Source organism: Coregonus lavaretus, assembly GCF_964263955.1.
Source record: "Coregonus lavaretus genome assembly, chromosome: 12".
Classification (NCBI taxonomy): Eukaryota; Metazoa; Chordata; class Actinopteri; order Salmoniformes; family Salmonidae; genus Coregonus; species Coregonus lavaretus.
In genome coordinates, this window is record NC_139999.1 from 36,851,098 (window position 1) to 36,869,174 (window position 18,077).

At 41.1% G+C, this 18,077-nt stretch overlaps 1 protein-coding gene across 1 annotated transcript in view; it reads right to left on the minus strand.

Annotated features, from left to right (window-relative positions):
• Positions 1-13,379, minus strand: part of LOC311137851 (growth/differentiation factor 11-like) — a 43,656-nt gene extending 30,277 nt beyond the window's left edge. Inside the window, exon 1 of the mRNA XM_084172455.1 lies at positions 12,637-13,379. Coding sequence (XP_084028581.1) covers positions 12,637-13,051 — 415 coding nt within the window. The 5' untranslated portion in view covers positions 13,052-13,379. The remainder of the gene's footprint in view (positions 1-12,636) is intronic.
• Between the last annotated feature and the right edge of the window lie 4,698 nt (positions 13,380-18,077).

Genomic DNA, 18,077 nt, shown 5'->3' on the forward strand with positions numbered 1-18,077 from the left:
CACAAAATCTAAATTTAATCTTTCTGAAGGAACTGTATGGAGGCTAAAAAACCCTGACCTAGTGAGATATACACTACCAGTCAAAGGTTTGGACACACCTACTCATTCAAGGGTTTTTCTTTATTTTTACAATTTTTTACATTGTAGAATTATAGTGAAGACATCAAAACTATGAAATAACACATATGAAATCATGTAGTAAACAAAAAAGTGTGAAACAAATCAAAGTATATTTTATATTTGAGAACCTTCAAATAGCCACCCTTTGCCTTGATGACAGCTTTGCACACTCTTTGCAATATTCTGGATACATCAGTAACCTAATAAGAATATTATTGGAAAACGTGGGGTAAGTGCAACATAAGACAAAAAAGGGTTTAAGTGAGAGGAAGGACTAACTGGTGTCTCCAAGTGGCCACACACCTCTCCAATTCCTAAGTAATTTCAATGCATTTTATGACTCAAAGAAGAGTCTTCAACTATATGGTGTATTTCTTTTGTCTCTCCTAGCTGTGCTGTTGAGGAACTAGAGCAAGCCCACATGCAGTTGTTTTGTTTGGAACACAGGCCTGCATCCCCGCCATCACACAATTACTGTTGGTGTTTATGCCTCGGTCAGGTGGGCATCATTTGAAAGCTTGATCTATTGCCAACATGACTAGCTAAGTTATAAAATACGATCTTACAGTGTTAGGCTTTCACAGGGCAATTCAGAGAAACAGATTGTAATAGAAAGGAGTCATGCGTGCATTCAGGTGCGTGTTCTGCGGCGAAATCTCTTCACAATAGACAAACATAGGCTAATTCTGTTCAGAACAACCCAGGGTATGACTACATCTCATCTTGTAACTGTACATCAAACATAGGGATCATAAACATTGACACTATGGAAATGTGAAGTGCACATTTGAACTCATGGGTGTTTGGCTTGCTTGTATAACATCAAAGCGGTATTTATTATAATCCTCAATGTCTCATCTTTCAAAATACATAGAGTCCTCTTAATTTACAGCATTTCCCTCACTCAGACAACAAAACATTTTCAAAAGTTGCCCAATTAGCGGGAGGGATGGGGGCAACTTCTTGTTGCGTGCAGTGCTCAAGTTCAGAACGGTTATCAGTCAAAACCCATACAGTGCTGTAAAGCACAGAGCCAGAGCTCTGATGTCATTTATAGCATGTTACCGTACAGCCACTGCATTCCAATTTAGGCGGTTATCAGTGCCCAAATCTGCAATTTTCTTTTTTTTATTATTTTCCAATAAAAAAAAGAGAACAGAGATACAAACATTGACATTCCTTGTAGTGTTGAATGGGATTGCAAATTTAGAGGGCAAAACAAAACTTAACTCACATATACAAAAAATATATATATATCCTATTAAGATGTCAATGTATTATAAGAAGACAGCATATAGTCAATACAAGCAGTAGTAGCAGATCATCAACCCAGTTATGAAGGGGGAATAGACCATTTATCCAGTATCGGCTGCCATATTTTGTAAAATATTCTATTGGAGGTATTGTATCGAATCTTTTCCATATGCATTACATTCCCTAAATCCCGTAACCACATTTTCAAAGGTAGCTACAGTCTCCAATTTCCAAAATTGCAATATGAGCCTTTTGGCTAATAGAGTACAAAGAGAGACAGCCTTCCCTTCCTGGTTATTCCCATCAACTGTACCAAACAGAGCGATCAATGGGTCTGGGAAATCTGCCATTTTCAACTTGTATATGGGTACAAGTGTAAAGGGCTACCTAAGACAAAATAATTTATAACTGACTTTTTCCTGCACAACATAGGTACAGCATATCCCCTTATTGTATGGGACACTTTCAGAGGCCATTCAATTTTCATCTTGAAAACAAAAGCAGTTTCAGTCAAAAAGGATTAGACAAACAAAGGAAATAGAGGAACTAACAGCACAGGTAGATAGCAATAAAAAATGTATCATAATGGCACAGAATAAGTTAGCGTGAAAACAAAAACAACTGGAGGAACTTTTCAAGAACAATCAAGTGTAATTTATTACAAAAATAAAGTGGATGATTTTTTTTTTTTATGCACTACATTTTTCTTGAATCTTCAACATAGAAATGCTACCAAAAATAATTTACAGAAACACATTAAAAATAACGGAGTCATCCATGATTCACCAAATTATATTTTAAAAGAGGAAGCAAAATATTTTAAGCATGTTTTCTTTTCAGTCTCCTCCATCTCCACTGAATTGTGTTAACTGTAAGGATTTTTTCCCTATTAATGATCATGTTAAATTAACAAAATGTACAGAAATACCTGTGTGAAGGCCAACTTACAGAAGAGGAACTTCTTGAGGAAATTAAATTATTTTAGTCCAGAAAAATCCCAGGGCTTAAGCCAGACAAAAAAAATAGAATAGCAGGAAATTTGCTTTAAAAATGCTAAATTCTCTCTGCCCCATGGCAATATGTGTAGAATTGCAGGAAAATATATTTAAATGCAAAATTATCTCAGCCTCATTGCAAAATGTGTAGAATGGCATAAGATTAGCTATAAAGTTCCACATTTCTCTCTCTGCCCCAAGGCAATATGTGTAGAATTGCAGGAAATTAGCTTTAAAATAGCAACATTTTCTCTCAGCCTCATGGCAAAATAGCATGAGATTAGTTATAAAACTGCAAATGTTTCTCTTTGCACCATGGAAAAATGTGTAGAACTGTAGAAAGTTAGCTGTTGGGGGAGGGGCCTTGCTCAGACCTTGCAGGGGGGGGGCCCTGCGAAACTGTGATAAGCCACTAATTGAGGAGTGGAATTAAAAAGCTCATGATCAGTAATAGTTATTACTGAAAACTATTTATATAATGTATAACGGAGATGTCTGAGTACTATCTATCCAAAATGTAATGTGTATATCAAAAACACAATATCTTTGTTATGTAACTACTGTGTATAAAAGTATGTATGTAAAATGTGTGCAAAATGTATATGTAACAAAAAAGCTATAAAAACAAAAATGTAAAACAAAATTACTTTTGTCTTCCAAAGAGGGGTTGATTGTTCTCGAGTCAAAGGAGAGAACCTGTTTAAATATCAAACCCTTTGCTCTGTGGTTGTGGCTTTGAACCCTGCTTTTGTAAAGACTTCGGACAAGAGCTTGGCTAGAATTGCAACTCAACCAAATGGTTGACTGCAGGTGTTGGACTTAAGTGGTCAAATTGCAATAAGATGGGTCTATTACTGAAACAATCCAGAGACAGGGGGGATGACAAATTACCAACAAACGTTTTCCAAATGTACGCAGTTGTGTGCTGGGAGAGAGAGGGAGAGCATTGATGGGAGAGGAAGGTCTGGTCTCAATGCCATGGACAGGTGACAAATTAGGGCATATTGGGGTCAAAACCTCACCCCTCGTTGGCCCAGCATGCACCAGCACACACACAGACACAGACACAGACACACACACACACATACAGCCTGGTTGTACAGGGCTCAGCTCAAGTACAACATCAGACTGCTTTCTGTGTAACAGGCATATACACACACAGTTTCAAATCCTTTTCTCTGTGGTTTTTAATGTTGTGACACAAATGAACCACATAGGACCAGAGCAGTTCCTATGTGTGCAGCTTCGCTCCATGTACATGGGTAGGGCACTGCATCGATATCCTTGCAACACACTGTATGGGGAGGGAATGCTACAGTACATTACAGTGCCGCACTGTGATATAAATAGCTTTTCCATGAAATGTTATACTAATTAGCGACCAGGAAGCATGGACCCTCTCAACCCCCACTGCGGCACCCATGTACCTTGAGCGAATACTAAGAAGCAACTCTGGCATACTAAGAAGCGACTCTGGCACCGGTCCAGTTCAGCGTGTACTGTGTGAACCCACACGGCCCATCAAAGGCAGTGCGCACGCCCATGAGAGGGTGATTGGGTTCGAGGTGCGCAGGGAATAGTGTTTGAAGTACTCCCTGTCTCTATCTGAGAGACGGAAAAGGCGCTTTTCATCTTGCGGGATTGCTGAGGTGCCACAGGCGAGAGAGATGCAGTCCTTCTCCTCTCAACGTGAAACTGTTCCATGAACACCAGAGGAGAGTGATGACGGAGAGAGAGAGTTTAGAGGGAGAGGAGGAAAGGGGAGAACAGAGAGAGGGGTAGAGAGATGAGGAGTAAAGAGAGAAGAGAGGAAGAAAGAAGTGAGAAGTGAGAAATGAGAAATGAGAAAGGATCAAACGTAGAGTGGGAGGAAGAGGAGAGGAGAAAACAGAGAGGAAAAAAGAGAGAGGAAAAGATGCTAATGCAGCCCCATGGCATCCTGCTAACAGTGCAGAGCAGAGCAGCACAGTACATGTTTCTTGCACCAGTGTCAGTGAGTGCACTCCCATTCATTCAAAACAAAGCAGCAGCTCCCACTCCTGACATTTGAATAGAGATATCTTATGGACCTATCAATAACCACGGCCCACAACTGTCTAATAAACAAGCCATTAAAGAAACAGAAACATGGGGTTTCCATCCATCCCATTCAAAGCCCATTCCCCAGCAAAACAAAAGCCTCTCTGCTAAATGCAAGAGTCACTCTTCTTCCAGTCCCATCATATCATATCTGTGCTGCTGATGCGGATGCTGCTTGAGGCCAATTACTTCTCCTCCAATGGACAGGAGCAGTTGTGTCACGTCATGTCATGTCCGGCCCGAGGAAGAGTGCTGAACAGGTTCAACACATCCATGGGGCGACAGAGAACAACACTGGACGGAACATACTGGAATGGAGGCACCACATCTGTGTAACCCTCAAACACAAGATACACTGTTACGCAGGCTCGGTCAAGAGAAGAGGGGCAAAAACTTTTGCAGTATGTCCCACTAACAACATGCAGAGTGGGAGAGAGAGGGGAGGAGAGGGAGAGAGATGGAGAACTGCTATTCAGTCAACTGGTGGAGAAAGCTGGACATACTAATACCGTGGAGAGCCTACATTGACCATTCTACAACCACATCGTTGACCTCAAAAACTTGGACCATGAGAATCACATAAAATAATCACATAAAAGTAATATATCGTTAGATTGATAAATGCTTCTATCGTACAACTTTATGATGCTCCGCATGAGTCTCTTTCTATGTAAATGATAATGCCTAGGATTCAAAATGTGCTAAAGCTCTACAATTGTGCATGTTTTCACCATCTCCATTCTCTAACATAGACCATAGGCACTACTTGTTAAAAAAACGATCATAGGAATCATTTTCCACAATGGTGAGCGAGCTGCAAGCCTGCAACAGCAGTCAAGATCTCATGCCTGGCAAGAACAATGATGCATCCCTCAGAGGACCAAACGCTGAACTTGCTTTGAGGGTTGTCAATAGCAACTGACACTGTGATTTTCATTACCACGGGCCACAGTTGTTTTGGTAGCAGATATTCAAGAATAGGTAATTCATCACAAAGTAGGCCTATGTGCAGAACTAGGATCATTCATGAAAGATCATCTACAAAGAAGTTTTGGTGAGTAAAATGGGCGATTCATTGACGGATGGGACAGTCTATTAACCCTAATGGATATGGACAGTTGAAAGTCATTTCTTGACATTTTAACAACTCCTTATTTGAAGAACAAACAAATGAACATCATATAAATGGCACAGGCACTTATTTATCTCTGACAGCCAACTGTAAAAATCATCTCACATGCGTTTGGCGCTCACAAAATGGCAGTTAAACTGGTGAAGTTTATTATGCCACAAAAAGAGAGGGCACGATGTGTATGACCATTACTTTTAATATGTTCTGTTAAGTCTACAAGACCAGGCTGCAACCTGCTCAGGGGTAGACGGAGCATAGTAAACATTAAATCTTTGACACTCCAATTAGTATGATATGTTACATTTCATATGATATGTATTAATTTGTGGATGTCCATCATCCATTTCCTATGATATGCAGGGCCAGCTCTAGTCATTTGGAGTCCCTAAGAGAGATTTGGTTGGGGGGGGGGGCCCACCAAGCGGGCAATCTTGACGGCAGAGAGAGACATTTGTGCCATTTTAAAGCAAGTTTTCTGCAGTTCTACATGTTTTGCCATGGGGCGGAGAGGGCCATAAGCGACCTTTTATGTTGCTTATGCCTGGAGATACCCTGATGATATGTTACCAATTACAATTTGCATGATACAGTGCCTTCAGAAAGATTCACACACCTTGACTTTTTCCACATTTTGTTGTGTTACAAAGTGGGATTCAAATTGATTTTACTGTCTTTTTTGTCAACAATATACACAAAATACTCTGTAAGTGGAAGACAAATTCTAACATTTGTAAAAAGAAATGCATGAAAAATAAACGAATGTGTCTTGATTAGATAAGTATTCAACCCCCTTAGTCAATATACAGTACCAGTCAAAAGTTTGGACACACCTACTCATTCAAGGGTTTTTCTTTATTTTTACTATTTTCTACATTGTACAATAGTAGTGAAGACATCAAAACTATGAAATAACACATATGGAATCATGTAGTAACCAAAAAAGTGTTAAACAAATCAAAATATATTTAAACATTCACTGTCTTCTTTGTAAGCAACTAGTAAGCAAGTAGATTTGGCCTTGTGTTTAAGGTTATTGTCCTGCTGAAAGGTGAATTAATCTCCCAGTGTCTGGTGGAAAGCAGACTGAACCAGGTTTTCCTCTAGGATTCTACCTGTGTTTAGCTCCATTCTGTTAATTTTTTATCCAGAAAAACTCCCCAGTCCTTAACTATTACAAGCATACCCATAACATGATGCAGCCACCACTATGCTTGAAAATATTCAGGACAACATTTTAATTTCTTTGCCACAATTTTAGAAGTTTTACTTTAGTGCCTTGTTGCAAACAGGATGCATGTTTTGGAATATGTGTATTCTGTACAGGCTTCCTTCTTTTCACTCAGTCAATTAGGTTAGTATTGTGGAGTCACTACAATGTTGTTGATCCATCCTCAGTTTTGTCCTATCACAGCCATTAAACTCTGTAACTGTTTTAAAGTCACCATTGGCATCATGGTGAAATCCCTGAGCAGTTTCCTTACTCTCTGGCAACTGAGTTAGGAAGGACACCTGTATCTTGTAGTGACTAGGTGTATTGATACACCATCCAAAGTGTAATGAATAAAGTCACCATACTCAAAGGGATATTCAATGTCAGCTTTTTAAATTGTTACCCATTTACCAATAGGTGCCCTTCTTTGCGAGACATTGGAAAAACTCCCTGGTCTTTGTGGTTGAATCTGTGTTTAAAGTTCACTGCTAAACTGAGGGACCTTACAGATAATTGAATGTGTGGGGTACAGAAATTAAGTAGTCATTAAAAAATCATGTTAAACACTGGCAAGATGGCACTGTACTGGATGGCCACCGTTTTGCAAGCTCCGACCCAACTTTGCTATTTTGTGACTATTTTGTTAGTCTATTTTCACGTAATGTCTCCGCAATTATTTCTTACAACCGACAAGAACTCTTGAACATCAGATCGGCAGTTACTTACCCCAATTCCGGCTTCTACTTCGACTCATCTGCCCTGGGCTCTCTCTGTAATTCCAACCCAATCTTCGGGCTACCCAAGAGGAAACGCCAGCGTTACAGAGGCAAGAGAGAGGGATCCTGGTGAAATGAAGGCGAAAGGAAAACCGGCCACCTCTTCCCTCCATTCTACTGGCGAATGTACAGTCACTTGATAATAAGATGGATGACCTCCGATCGCGGATTCGCTACCAACTGGACTCTCGGAATTGCAATATTCTTTGCTTTTCAGAAACATGGCTCTGAGACAAGGTACACCCCATGGCTATCCAACTTGATGGATTCTCCATTCACTGGGCGGACAGGACAGTGGAGTCGGGGAATTCGAGTGGGGGATGGGGTTTGCATCTTCATCAACTCCAACTGGTGTGCTAATTCCAGTGCGGTGGAAGTGTCGACCCACTGTTCACCAGTCTTGGAATACCTTGTGGCGCAGTGGTCTAAGGCACTGCATCACAGTATTGCAGCGTCACTACAGCCTGGGATTTGATCCCAGGCTGTGTCATTACCGTCCGTGACCGGGAGGATATCTGCGACGTTGTACCCACGGTGAGGGTTTGCTGCTTCCCCAATCAAAAGCCCTGGATTTACACAGAGGTTGGCGCTAAACTAAAGAGCAGGGCTACCACACACAGAGCTATCGTAGACAACCCTGATGCTATGGCCGAAGACATGAATAAGTACAAGAAGGCCCACTATGACCTGTGCAGAGTCATCAAACAAACAAAAGGACAATATAGGAATAAGGTGGAATCATATTACACAGGCTCCGACGCCCACCTCATGTGGCAGGGGCTACAGTCTATTACGGATTACAAAGGAAGACCCAACCGTGATCTGCCCAATGATGCCTCTCTACCAGACGGACGCAATGCATTTTATGCACGCTTTGACAACAACAACATTGAGGTGGGTGTGAGGGCCGTCACCGACCCAGAGGACTGGGTGATCTTGCTCTCCGAGGACGACGTGAGAAGGGTCTTTAATCAGGTCAACACCCACAAGGCCACGGGCCCCGACGGTATTCCAGGGCGTGTTCTCAGAGCATGCGCAGAACAGCTGGCAGGCATATTCACAGTAATTTTCAACCTCTCCTTGTCCCAGTCTGTAATCCCCACATGTTTTAAGATGACCACAATCATGCCTGTTCCTAATAAATCTAAGGCTTCATGCCACAATGATTACTGCCCTGTAGAACTCACTTCTGTAATCATGAAGTACTTTGAGAGGCTGGTTATGGCACACATTAACTCCACCATCCCAGCCACCTTAGACCCACTCCAATTTGCATACCGCCCCAACAGATCCATAGATGATGCAATCTCAATTGCTCTCTACACTGCCCTCACCCACCTAGATAAGAGGAATACCTATGTGAGAATGCTGTTAATTTACTACAGTTCAGCATTCAACACCATTATCCCCTTCAAGCTCGTCACCAAGCGTAGGACTCTGGGTCTAAACACCTCCCTCTAAAACTGGAACCTGGACTTCCTGAAGGGCCGACCCCAGGTGGTGAGGGTAGGCAACATCACCTACACCACGCTGACCCTTAACACAGGGGCCCCACAGGGGTGTGTGCTTACTCCCCTCCTGTACTCCCTGTTCACCCACGACTGTGTGGCCACACACGACTCCAACACCATTATCAAGTTCGCTGACGGCACGACAGTGGTAGGCCTGATCACCGGTGACGATGGGTCAGCCTACAGGGAGGAGGTCAGTGACCTGGCAGTGTAGTGCCGGAGCAACAATCTCTCACTCAACGTCAGCAAGACCAAGGAGCTGATCGTGGACTACAGGAAATGGGGGGGCGAGCACGCCTCCATCCACATCGATGGGGAGGCAGTGGAGCAGGTAGACAGCTTCAAGTTCCACGGTGTCCAAATCACTAAAGACTTAAAATGGTCCAAACACACACACACAGTTGTGAAGAAGGCACGACAGTGCCTCTTCCCCCTCAGGAGGTTGAAAAAGTTTGGCATGGGCCCTCAAATCCTGAAAAGGTTCTACAGCTGTACCATTGAGAGCATATTGACTGGCTGCATCACTGCTTGGTATGGCAATAGCACCGCCCTCAATCGCATGGTGCTACAGAGGGTTGTGCGGACAGCCCAGTACATCACTGGGGCCGAGCTCCCAGGCGATGTGAAAATCATCAAAGACCCCAACCACCCAAGCCAGACTATTTTCTCTGCTGCCGCACGGCAAGAGGTACCGGTGCATCAAGTCTGACACCAACAGGCTCTTGAACAGCTTCTATCCCCAAGGAATACGACTGATTAATAGCTAACAAAATAGCTACATGGACCGAGTTTACCTTGCATCTTTATTTTACATTTGAGTCATTTAGCAGACGCTCTTATCCAGAGCGACTTACAGTTAGTGAGTGCATACATTTTTCATACTGGCCCCCCGTTGGAATCGAACCCACAACCCTGGCGTTGCAAGCGCCATGCTCTACCAACTGAGCTACAGGAGGCTACATCTACTTTTTATTTCAGTATTTGCACTGTCTCTATGCACATTCACAGGGCCCTATACACACATAAACACTCACTCCATTATTTTCTCACTCACACATAATATGCACATACATTTATACTGACTCTACACACCCGCACACCCACTCACATGTAAGCTGCTGCTACTCTGTTTATCTTATATCCTGTTGCCTAGTCACCTTACCCCTATACATATCTACCTCCATCACTCCAGTATCCCTGCATGTAAATATGGTCTTGGAACAGACTTTTTCAATATTTCCTGTATATAGTATGCTTACTTATTTACTTACTTCATTGTGGATTGCATACTTTCTTATTCTTATTTCTCGTGTGCTTTTTTCTAGTAATACATTGTTATTGATTATTGTATTGTTGGGTTTTGAGTTTGCAAGAAAGGCATTTCACTGTACTTATGCATGTGACATTAAAACTTGAAACATTCTATTGCACACAGAGTGAATCCATGCAACCTATGCAACAAGGCACATATTTAGGCTTGCCATATCAAATGGGTTGAATATTTATTGACTCAAGACATTTCAGCTTTACATTTTAAAAATTACAAAAAACATAATTCCACTTTGACACTATTGGGTATTGTGTGTAGGCCAGTGACAAAAAAATGTCAATTTAATTCATTTTAAAATCAGGCTGTAACACAACAAAATGTGGAAAAAATAAAGGGCCCGAATACTTCCTGAAGGCACCGTTTGTTATGAATTGCAATTCGTATAATATGTTACGAATTTTCTAAATGTATGAAATGTTACAAATTACAATGTGTTGTGGCTAACGTTAGCTAAGCTAGGGGTTAGGGTTAAGGTTAAGGTTAAGGGTAGGGTTAGCTATCGTGCTAAGAAATGCAAAGTTGCTAATTAGCTAAAATGCTAAAGTTGTCCATGATGAGATTTGAACACGCAACCTATGGATTGCTAGACATTCACGTTACTGTCTTATGTAACCATACCAAACCTAACATATCATACTAATTTGGAGATTCCGGATTTATTTTTACTATGTTACATCTAGTATATGAGACCATGCTGATATGACAATCGAAGGAGAAGTTAAGGGAACACAAACCTATCTTTGTTCCCTCTTGGGAAAAATACGGATTATTTGCATGGTTTTTCGTTCGCCTTGTGCGGAATACATTATGTGTGTAAATGTTGTTGAACCCCGGCGATTCGCCGCTAAAAGGTCACACACTCCCCTCGACCCCAACTGTTTCTCTGGCTTTGTGTCCTCACAGGGAAAAAACGAGCTGTGCCTATAAACTTCGCATTTAAAAGACAAGTGCGGTCGAGGGGGACTGATGCATGGGGGAAACAATAGCAGCTTTTTTGGACACACTTTTTCTCACTGCGATGAACAGCAGGGAATCCGGTAGAGCCCTCTTATAAAGAACCATAGAGCACAGCTGCTGGGCTCTATAATTTTAGGGAATGTTGGTGTTTTTTTCTCAGTAATAATACGCAATACCTTCCTGTCCACATTGGAAAACGTTATTTTATACTTGTTTATAGTTCATATTAGGCCTAAACTGTCCCTCTGCTATTGAAACCATATCATATTGTAGGCTATATTTTGACATACAAATGCAAGATAGGTAAAATAAGGGATAATGTGCAAAGGCTCGGCGCAATACATCAACCTCCCAAATGCTACATTATCATTATTGATTTATGCACTCCAAACAGACATTTGCATAGCATTCAAAGGACTGTCATGCGGCTAATGAAAGTCAAATCACAAAACATGACTGAACAACCGGAAATTGCAAATGATCAGTGACCTAATTTGCAAGAAAACCTAAACAACGATTTTAAAACTGCTATGTATAGGAACATGATACAGAGTTACTTAAAAGTATGTCACATGAAGTCTGGCCCTGAAATGATACGAAAACTAAGAAAATATGCTATCATTTGGGGTAGACTATAGACTTCCGCGGACACACCCCATATGCGACCTAGGCTAAATCCGCGCACGAGCTGTCAGTGCTGGCACTCTAGCCTATAGCACAGCTGTAGCCTAGAAGTCCATCCTCGAAAAAATCCCCTCTCTTCATGCAGGCCTACATAGAAAGACTGAACAAAATAGTTGCATTTATGCGTCACATGAATAATAATAATATTAATAATAATAGCCCAATAATAATCATAATAATAATGGCTTGAACTACTCCAAGTGAATTACTCTGGTGACCTGTCATATAGTGATGAAGCTCTTTATTGACTTAGTGATTTATCAAGTTCACACTTCATCCATACGGATATTTTTGACAGCCGTAGCAAACAGCTGACCCTGCATCATTTGTCATATTTAAACGGTTCTGTATGTGGACTGTCATATTTTCCTTGAGTAAAAAGATGGTCACAAAATCATCCGAAGTAGGCCTACTGATGTTCAGATGTCCAAGGTGCCAATGTTATCACCAGGATATCCTCTGTCCAAGCATGCCAATAATAATCACAATCACCACACATTTGACAGCGACTTGCGGCTCACTCCCAGTATTGGTTTACGAAGTAATTAATCATTTTCAGCAGCTATGGGACAAAGTTGCATTACTCACGCTCCGAGGCCATAGTGATGACGGACTCCGTAGTGGCGTGATATTCGTCCTCCTCCATAAACTCATCCTGGGAGGACGCGTCTCCCTGGAAATCGTGATGGTCCAGAAGCTGCTGGAGTGGGGGTGCCTTGGGGAGCAGCTGGTTCACTACCTCCCTACTAATGTTAGGAGCCTGCTTGAGCCGCAGCTTGCTCAGGATCTGAGATTTGATGGTCTCCAGCCTCAGGACTTTACTTTGCTCTCGCCAAACGCATGCGGAACATCCATGAGCGCCCACTTCTTCATCGAGGAGCGAAAGCCCGTCGTCCGTGGGAATCTCGCTCGTTGGTGGCAAAAAAACGTTAGGCTCGTCACTCCCGGACAGTCCCAGACAAATATAAACCATCAAACACAGCAAAAAGTTATACCTCGGCATGATGATGACTGGTCAGGCTATATAACTTTCTGCTCGCGTTATCCCTTTCTCTACCCTCTCTGAAATGTTGCTTGTCACAACCTGTTTCCTTACCTTGCAAAGGTACCAATGATATGCAACTACTCCAATAGAGTCGCCTCTTAAAACGATTTTATTGTAGGACAGTAATAAACGTAGGAAGGTGCGTCCTAGTGGGTTTTCTCTGTACTTTAGCCTATCTATCGATTTTACGCATAATCCGTTTTCATGCTATAGTTGTTTTGGTTGCCTTATCTGATAACAATTAAGTCCATAGGTGCGAATGTTAAGATGTGTCATTGAAAAGTGTGCAAGTACCTCCTAAAAGGGCTCGTTATATATCTCTGCTGCTCCGTGTCGTAATCTGTCTCCATTGGCTAAGATTCCAACAAAAGGCTTTTAGGTCTGTCACCAAGTCAAGAAAAAGAGGGAGCTAGAGGGAGCAAGGGAGAATGAACTGGAGAGTAGTTTGTCCAGTTCGCATTTTATTACTGTATTGAGATAAGGTTTCAAACCTGGAAGAGGCTATTTCAAGTCATTACATGTCATTAGTGGTATGATTTGTTTTCTTCTTTATGTTAAGAAACTAGTGTTGGTAAGCAGTGAATGGAAATTTCAACCACGACTTATCCTCCCCTTCTCTTCTCTCACTTTTAATATGCCCCTATTATATATATTGAACAAAAATATAAACGCAACATGTTTCATTAGATGAAATAAAAGATTCCGGAAAATTGTAATATGCACAAAAAGCTTATTTCTCTCAAATTTAGTGCCGATTTGTTTTTACGTAACTGTTAGTGAGCATTTTTCCTTTGCCAAGATAATCCATCCACCTGACAGGTGTGGCATATCAAGAAGCCGATTAAACAGCATGATCATTGCACAGGTGCACCTTGTGTTGGGGACAATAAAAGGCCACTTTAAAATGTGCAGTTTTGTCACACAACACAATGCCACATATATCTCAAGTTTTGAGGGAACGTGCAATTGGCATTCTGACAGCAGGAATGTCCACCAGAGCTGTTGCAAGAGAAGTGACTGTTCATTTCTCTACCATAAGCCACCTCCAACGTCATTTTAAAGAATTTGGCAGTATGTCCAACCGGCCTCACAACCGCAGACCATGTGTAACTACGCCAGCCCAGGACCGCCACATCCGGCTTCTTCACCTGCCGGATTGTCTGAGACCAGCCATCCGGTCAGCTGATGAAACTGAGGAGTATTTCTGTCTGTAATAAAGCCCTTTTGTGGGGAAAAGGTTATTCTGATTGGCTGGGCCTGGCTCCCCAGTGGGTGGGCATGGCTCCCAAGTGGGTGGGCCTATGCCCACCCAGGCCCACCAATGGCTGCAACCCTGCCCAGTCATGTGAAATCCATAGATTAGTGCCTAATTTATTTATTTCAATTGACTGATTTCCTTGTACGAACTGTAACTCAGAAAAATTGTTGAAATTGTTGCATGTTGCTGTTATATTTTTGTTCAGTAATATTATTTGTAAAAGGAGTCAAATACATTGATACGTTGAACCTGGCCTACCCCTGTAGAATTGTGAAACTTTCAAACTTGACTCATGAGTGACAGGTTGTCCTAAATGGCATTGGGATAGCATCTTTGGAATTTAAGAAGTATTACGTCGACAACAGTGACGCTCATTTTGTGTTAGACTACCTCAAGACTTTTAATGCAGTGTTTTTACATCAAGATGTGCAAATGCAGCATAACTTATAATATAGACTGACAAACATGTAGGCCCTGATGTTAAAACCATGCATTCCATAAAAGAGTGGGATATGACAACAAAAGAAAACAATGGAGCAAATGCGTCAATTTTCAATTGCACCTAACACTTGATTTAAATATATCTATATTTACATTCCATGAGGGCAACATAACTTTTTCTAAACGTGATTTGAAGCTTTACATAATACGTTAACAAAGTATTCTATTACATAAAGGCATATGGGAGTAATATGCCCTTAGTTTTTTATTTATTGAGATAACCCGGGTAACATATTTTGTGAAATGATCAAGTAATGTTGGTCAGGCAATTCGTGATCTATCACTGACTTTTTAAAATGTTTTATAAAGATTTGCTGTCATAACTTACCATATTTGTTCATTATGACAATCTATGATTGTTTCAACCATTATGTGCATGGTCAGTGCATTAGTAACAACTGTTAGATTTCAATACAGTAGCTCAATTTGAGTGACAAATGCCTGTTGGTAATTTTTTGTCTTTCTAAACAATATTCCAAACTAGCAATGAATCAATTAACCAATAAACGAACCACATCAATCAATTAGTCAATCAATCAACCAATCAATCAATCCATATACTTTATGCATCATTATTTTTAAATGAATCCCTTTTATTATTTCTAATCTCCTCATCTCCTCAATGAACATTAAAGTTATATTGTTACTCAAGCCTGGAATACACAATTGATTATTAACACTTTAGTGAGGCCTCTACAAATGTGAAGCCACACAATTGAACCCCTACAGTAGGCCAACTACAATTAACTTGTAAATTAAGTTCATTACCTCTGCCTGCCATAAAATAATTCCAGCTAATACATGCTAAATATTCGGAATCAATGTAATTACTTATTTTGTGATTATCTCTGGCTAATTCCTAATGGTAAATATTGCACCAATTATGGTATTGACTTGTCCATCAGTTGAGTAGCCTACAATGTAGTGTAGTACAGAACTAGCTTACTACTGTCACCTACTGGCTGAATATACAGTTTCAGTTAAACAACGTAGATTCAGAAGTTAGTAAGATTCCATATGCATTTCTTGTCCTTGGTAGAGCACATCTGCCAGTAGTCTCCTTTAGAATTTTGGATTTCTGACACTTTAAAGAATTCTACACAATAGCTACTTGGTACTTAATGGTGCCTAGTGGCGCTTGTTTGAATGAATCCTAAAGATATCAACAAGTAATTGATAGGTTAATACTGTGTAATTACCATTTTACAATGTACCTTCTAAGTAAATAAATGGTATTTTCTGTATCCTGAAATAAAGTGCTGCCCATTTTTTTTTCCTCAAAACGGTATTTAGTAATGTCCAAATGTGTTTATTGGTTTGCATGTGAAAGTAGTAAGGAGTCTGCGTGCCACTGTAGTATGTACATTATGTCACACTTTGAAACCACTGACCCTTTCCTTGTTTCTGTTGCTCGAAGGTGCCAACTCAGCACGAATGCGCATGTGCCAATTGAAGCTCAGAGTACGTAGGGTAATCACATTTTAGAGCAACCAAATGAGGAAACGGTCGGTGGTTGTATTTGATGAAAGTTTTATTATAAAGTATGAAAAATGTATGCACTCACTAACTGTAAGTCGCTCTGGATAAGAGCGTCTGCTAAATGACTAAAATGTAAATAAAGTATGGATTTCAGCAAACAAATACAGGCCCAACTTAACACAGGACAAACATAGGTACACGGTAAGGGTTTAAGATTTTACATTTTTACAAGTATCGAATGACAGCGACTCCGAGCTCCAGTCTGCCCACACTTGTTGCCGCTCAATTCCCTTGTACTTGTACTTGTACGTGGATGGACCATAACAGTTTAACAGATGCGCTCTCCCTGGAACCACAGTAGGCCAAGGCCTAAACCCTGTTTTGGCTGTAAACCCCTCAATCAATAGGCAACACTAATGTCAATGAGAGAAGCAACAGCTGCAAAGTGCTTAGCATATGCCGAAAATGTCCATAGAGCATAGGCAATAAACAAATTATGACTGAACCTGATTTTAGTGCTTTCGAAATGTGTGGGACTGTGAGCACATTCATAGACAATATGAAGCTGTAGGCCAGGGTTCTTCAATTCCGGTCCTGGAGGGCCGAAACACCTCTGTTTTTCAGCCTCTCCTTCTAATCAGGGGCTAATTCAGACCTGGGACACGAGGTGAGTGCAATTAACTACCAGGTAGAAATAAAAAACAGAAGTGTTTCGGCCCTCCAGGACCGGAATTGAAGAACTCTGCTGTAGGCTTTACTGAGAGTAGGCAGAACTGATGGGATGTAGGATGGAAATCAAACTTACCTATGTATGTGTGTGTTCCTTTAGTTGTCTTGTGACATTATGAAGTCTTAAGCCTATTTGTTTTACACCCTGGCCTCCGCTTCTCTACGCCAGTGGTCACCAACCGGTCGATCTTCAAGGCATTCCTAGTCGATGACCAAACATTTCTGTAGATAAGCCAACGATAAAGGCATAGAGGCTTGCGCTGCTTTTTTTACTCCGTGTTGCGCTGTTGGCGGTAGGTACACTTGATTCAGAAGCCCTGGGTAGGCAAACTGTTCCCATTTTGAACCATTTCATTTGTCTGAAAAGACAAACTCCGCCTATACACACACGATAACATACGCACTATACACACATGTACACATGGATTTTGTGTTATAGATAAATGGTAGTAGAGTAGAGGCCTGAGGGCACACACCTAATATGTTGTGAAATCTGTTATGAATGTATTGTAATGTTTTTCAAATATATAACTGCCTTAATTTTGCTGGACCCAGGAAGAGTACCTGCTGCCTTGGCACCGGCTAATGGGGATCCATAATAAATACAAATACCTGATGGACCGGGAGATCTGTGGCTAAATCGAGAGATCCAGCTTGCACAACCCCCGCCACAGCAAAGTTTGATACTAGCCTACTTGAGATTTCATAACTTTTAAAACCATGACCAGAGAGCTGCTGTTCTTATGAGTGAGTTCATGTCTAAGTTTTATTCAGCACTGTCAACACTTTTTATTCAACACTATTACAAAACATAAAACGAGCTTCTCTCTACTTCCACTGGCGCTGCAGCTGCAATGAATGAGTAGTCAAGTGTCTGCGTTTTTATTATTATTAGCAGCTCCTCGTGTCTATTTTAATATCGAGGAGTATTTCATTTTCTCTGGTCATAGGAACAACATTAATTTGTGCCTGAGGCAGATGCGGTGCGAGTCGAGTTTTCGCCATCATGTGGAAGAA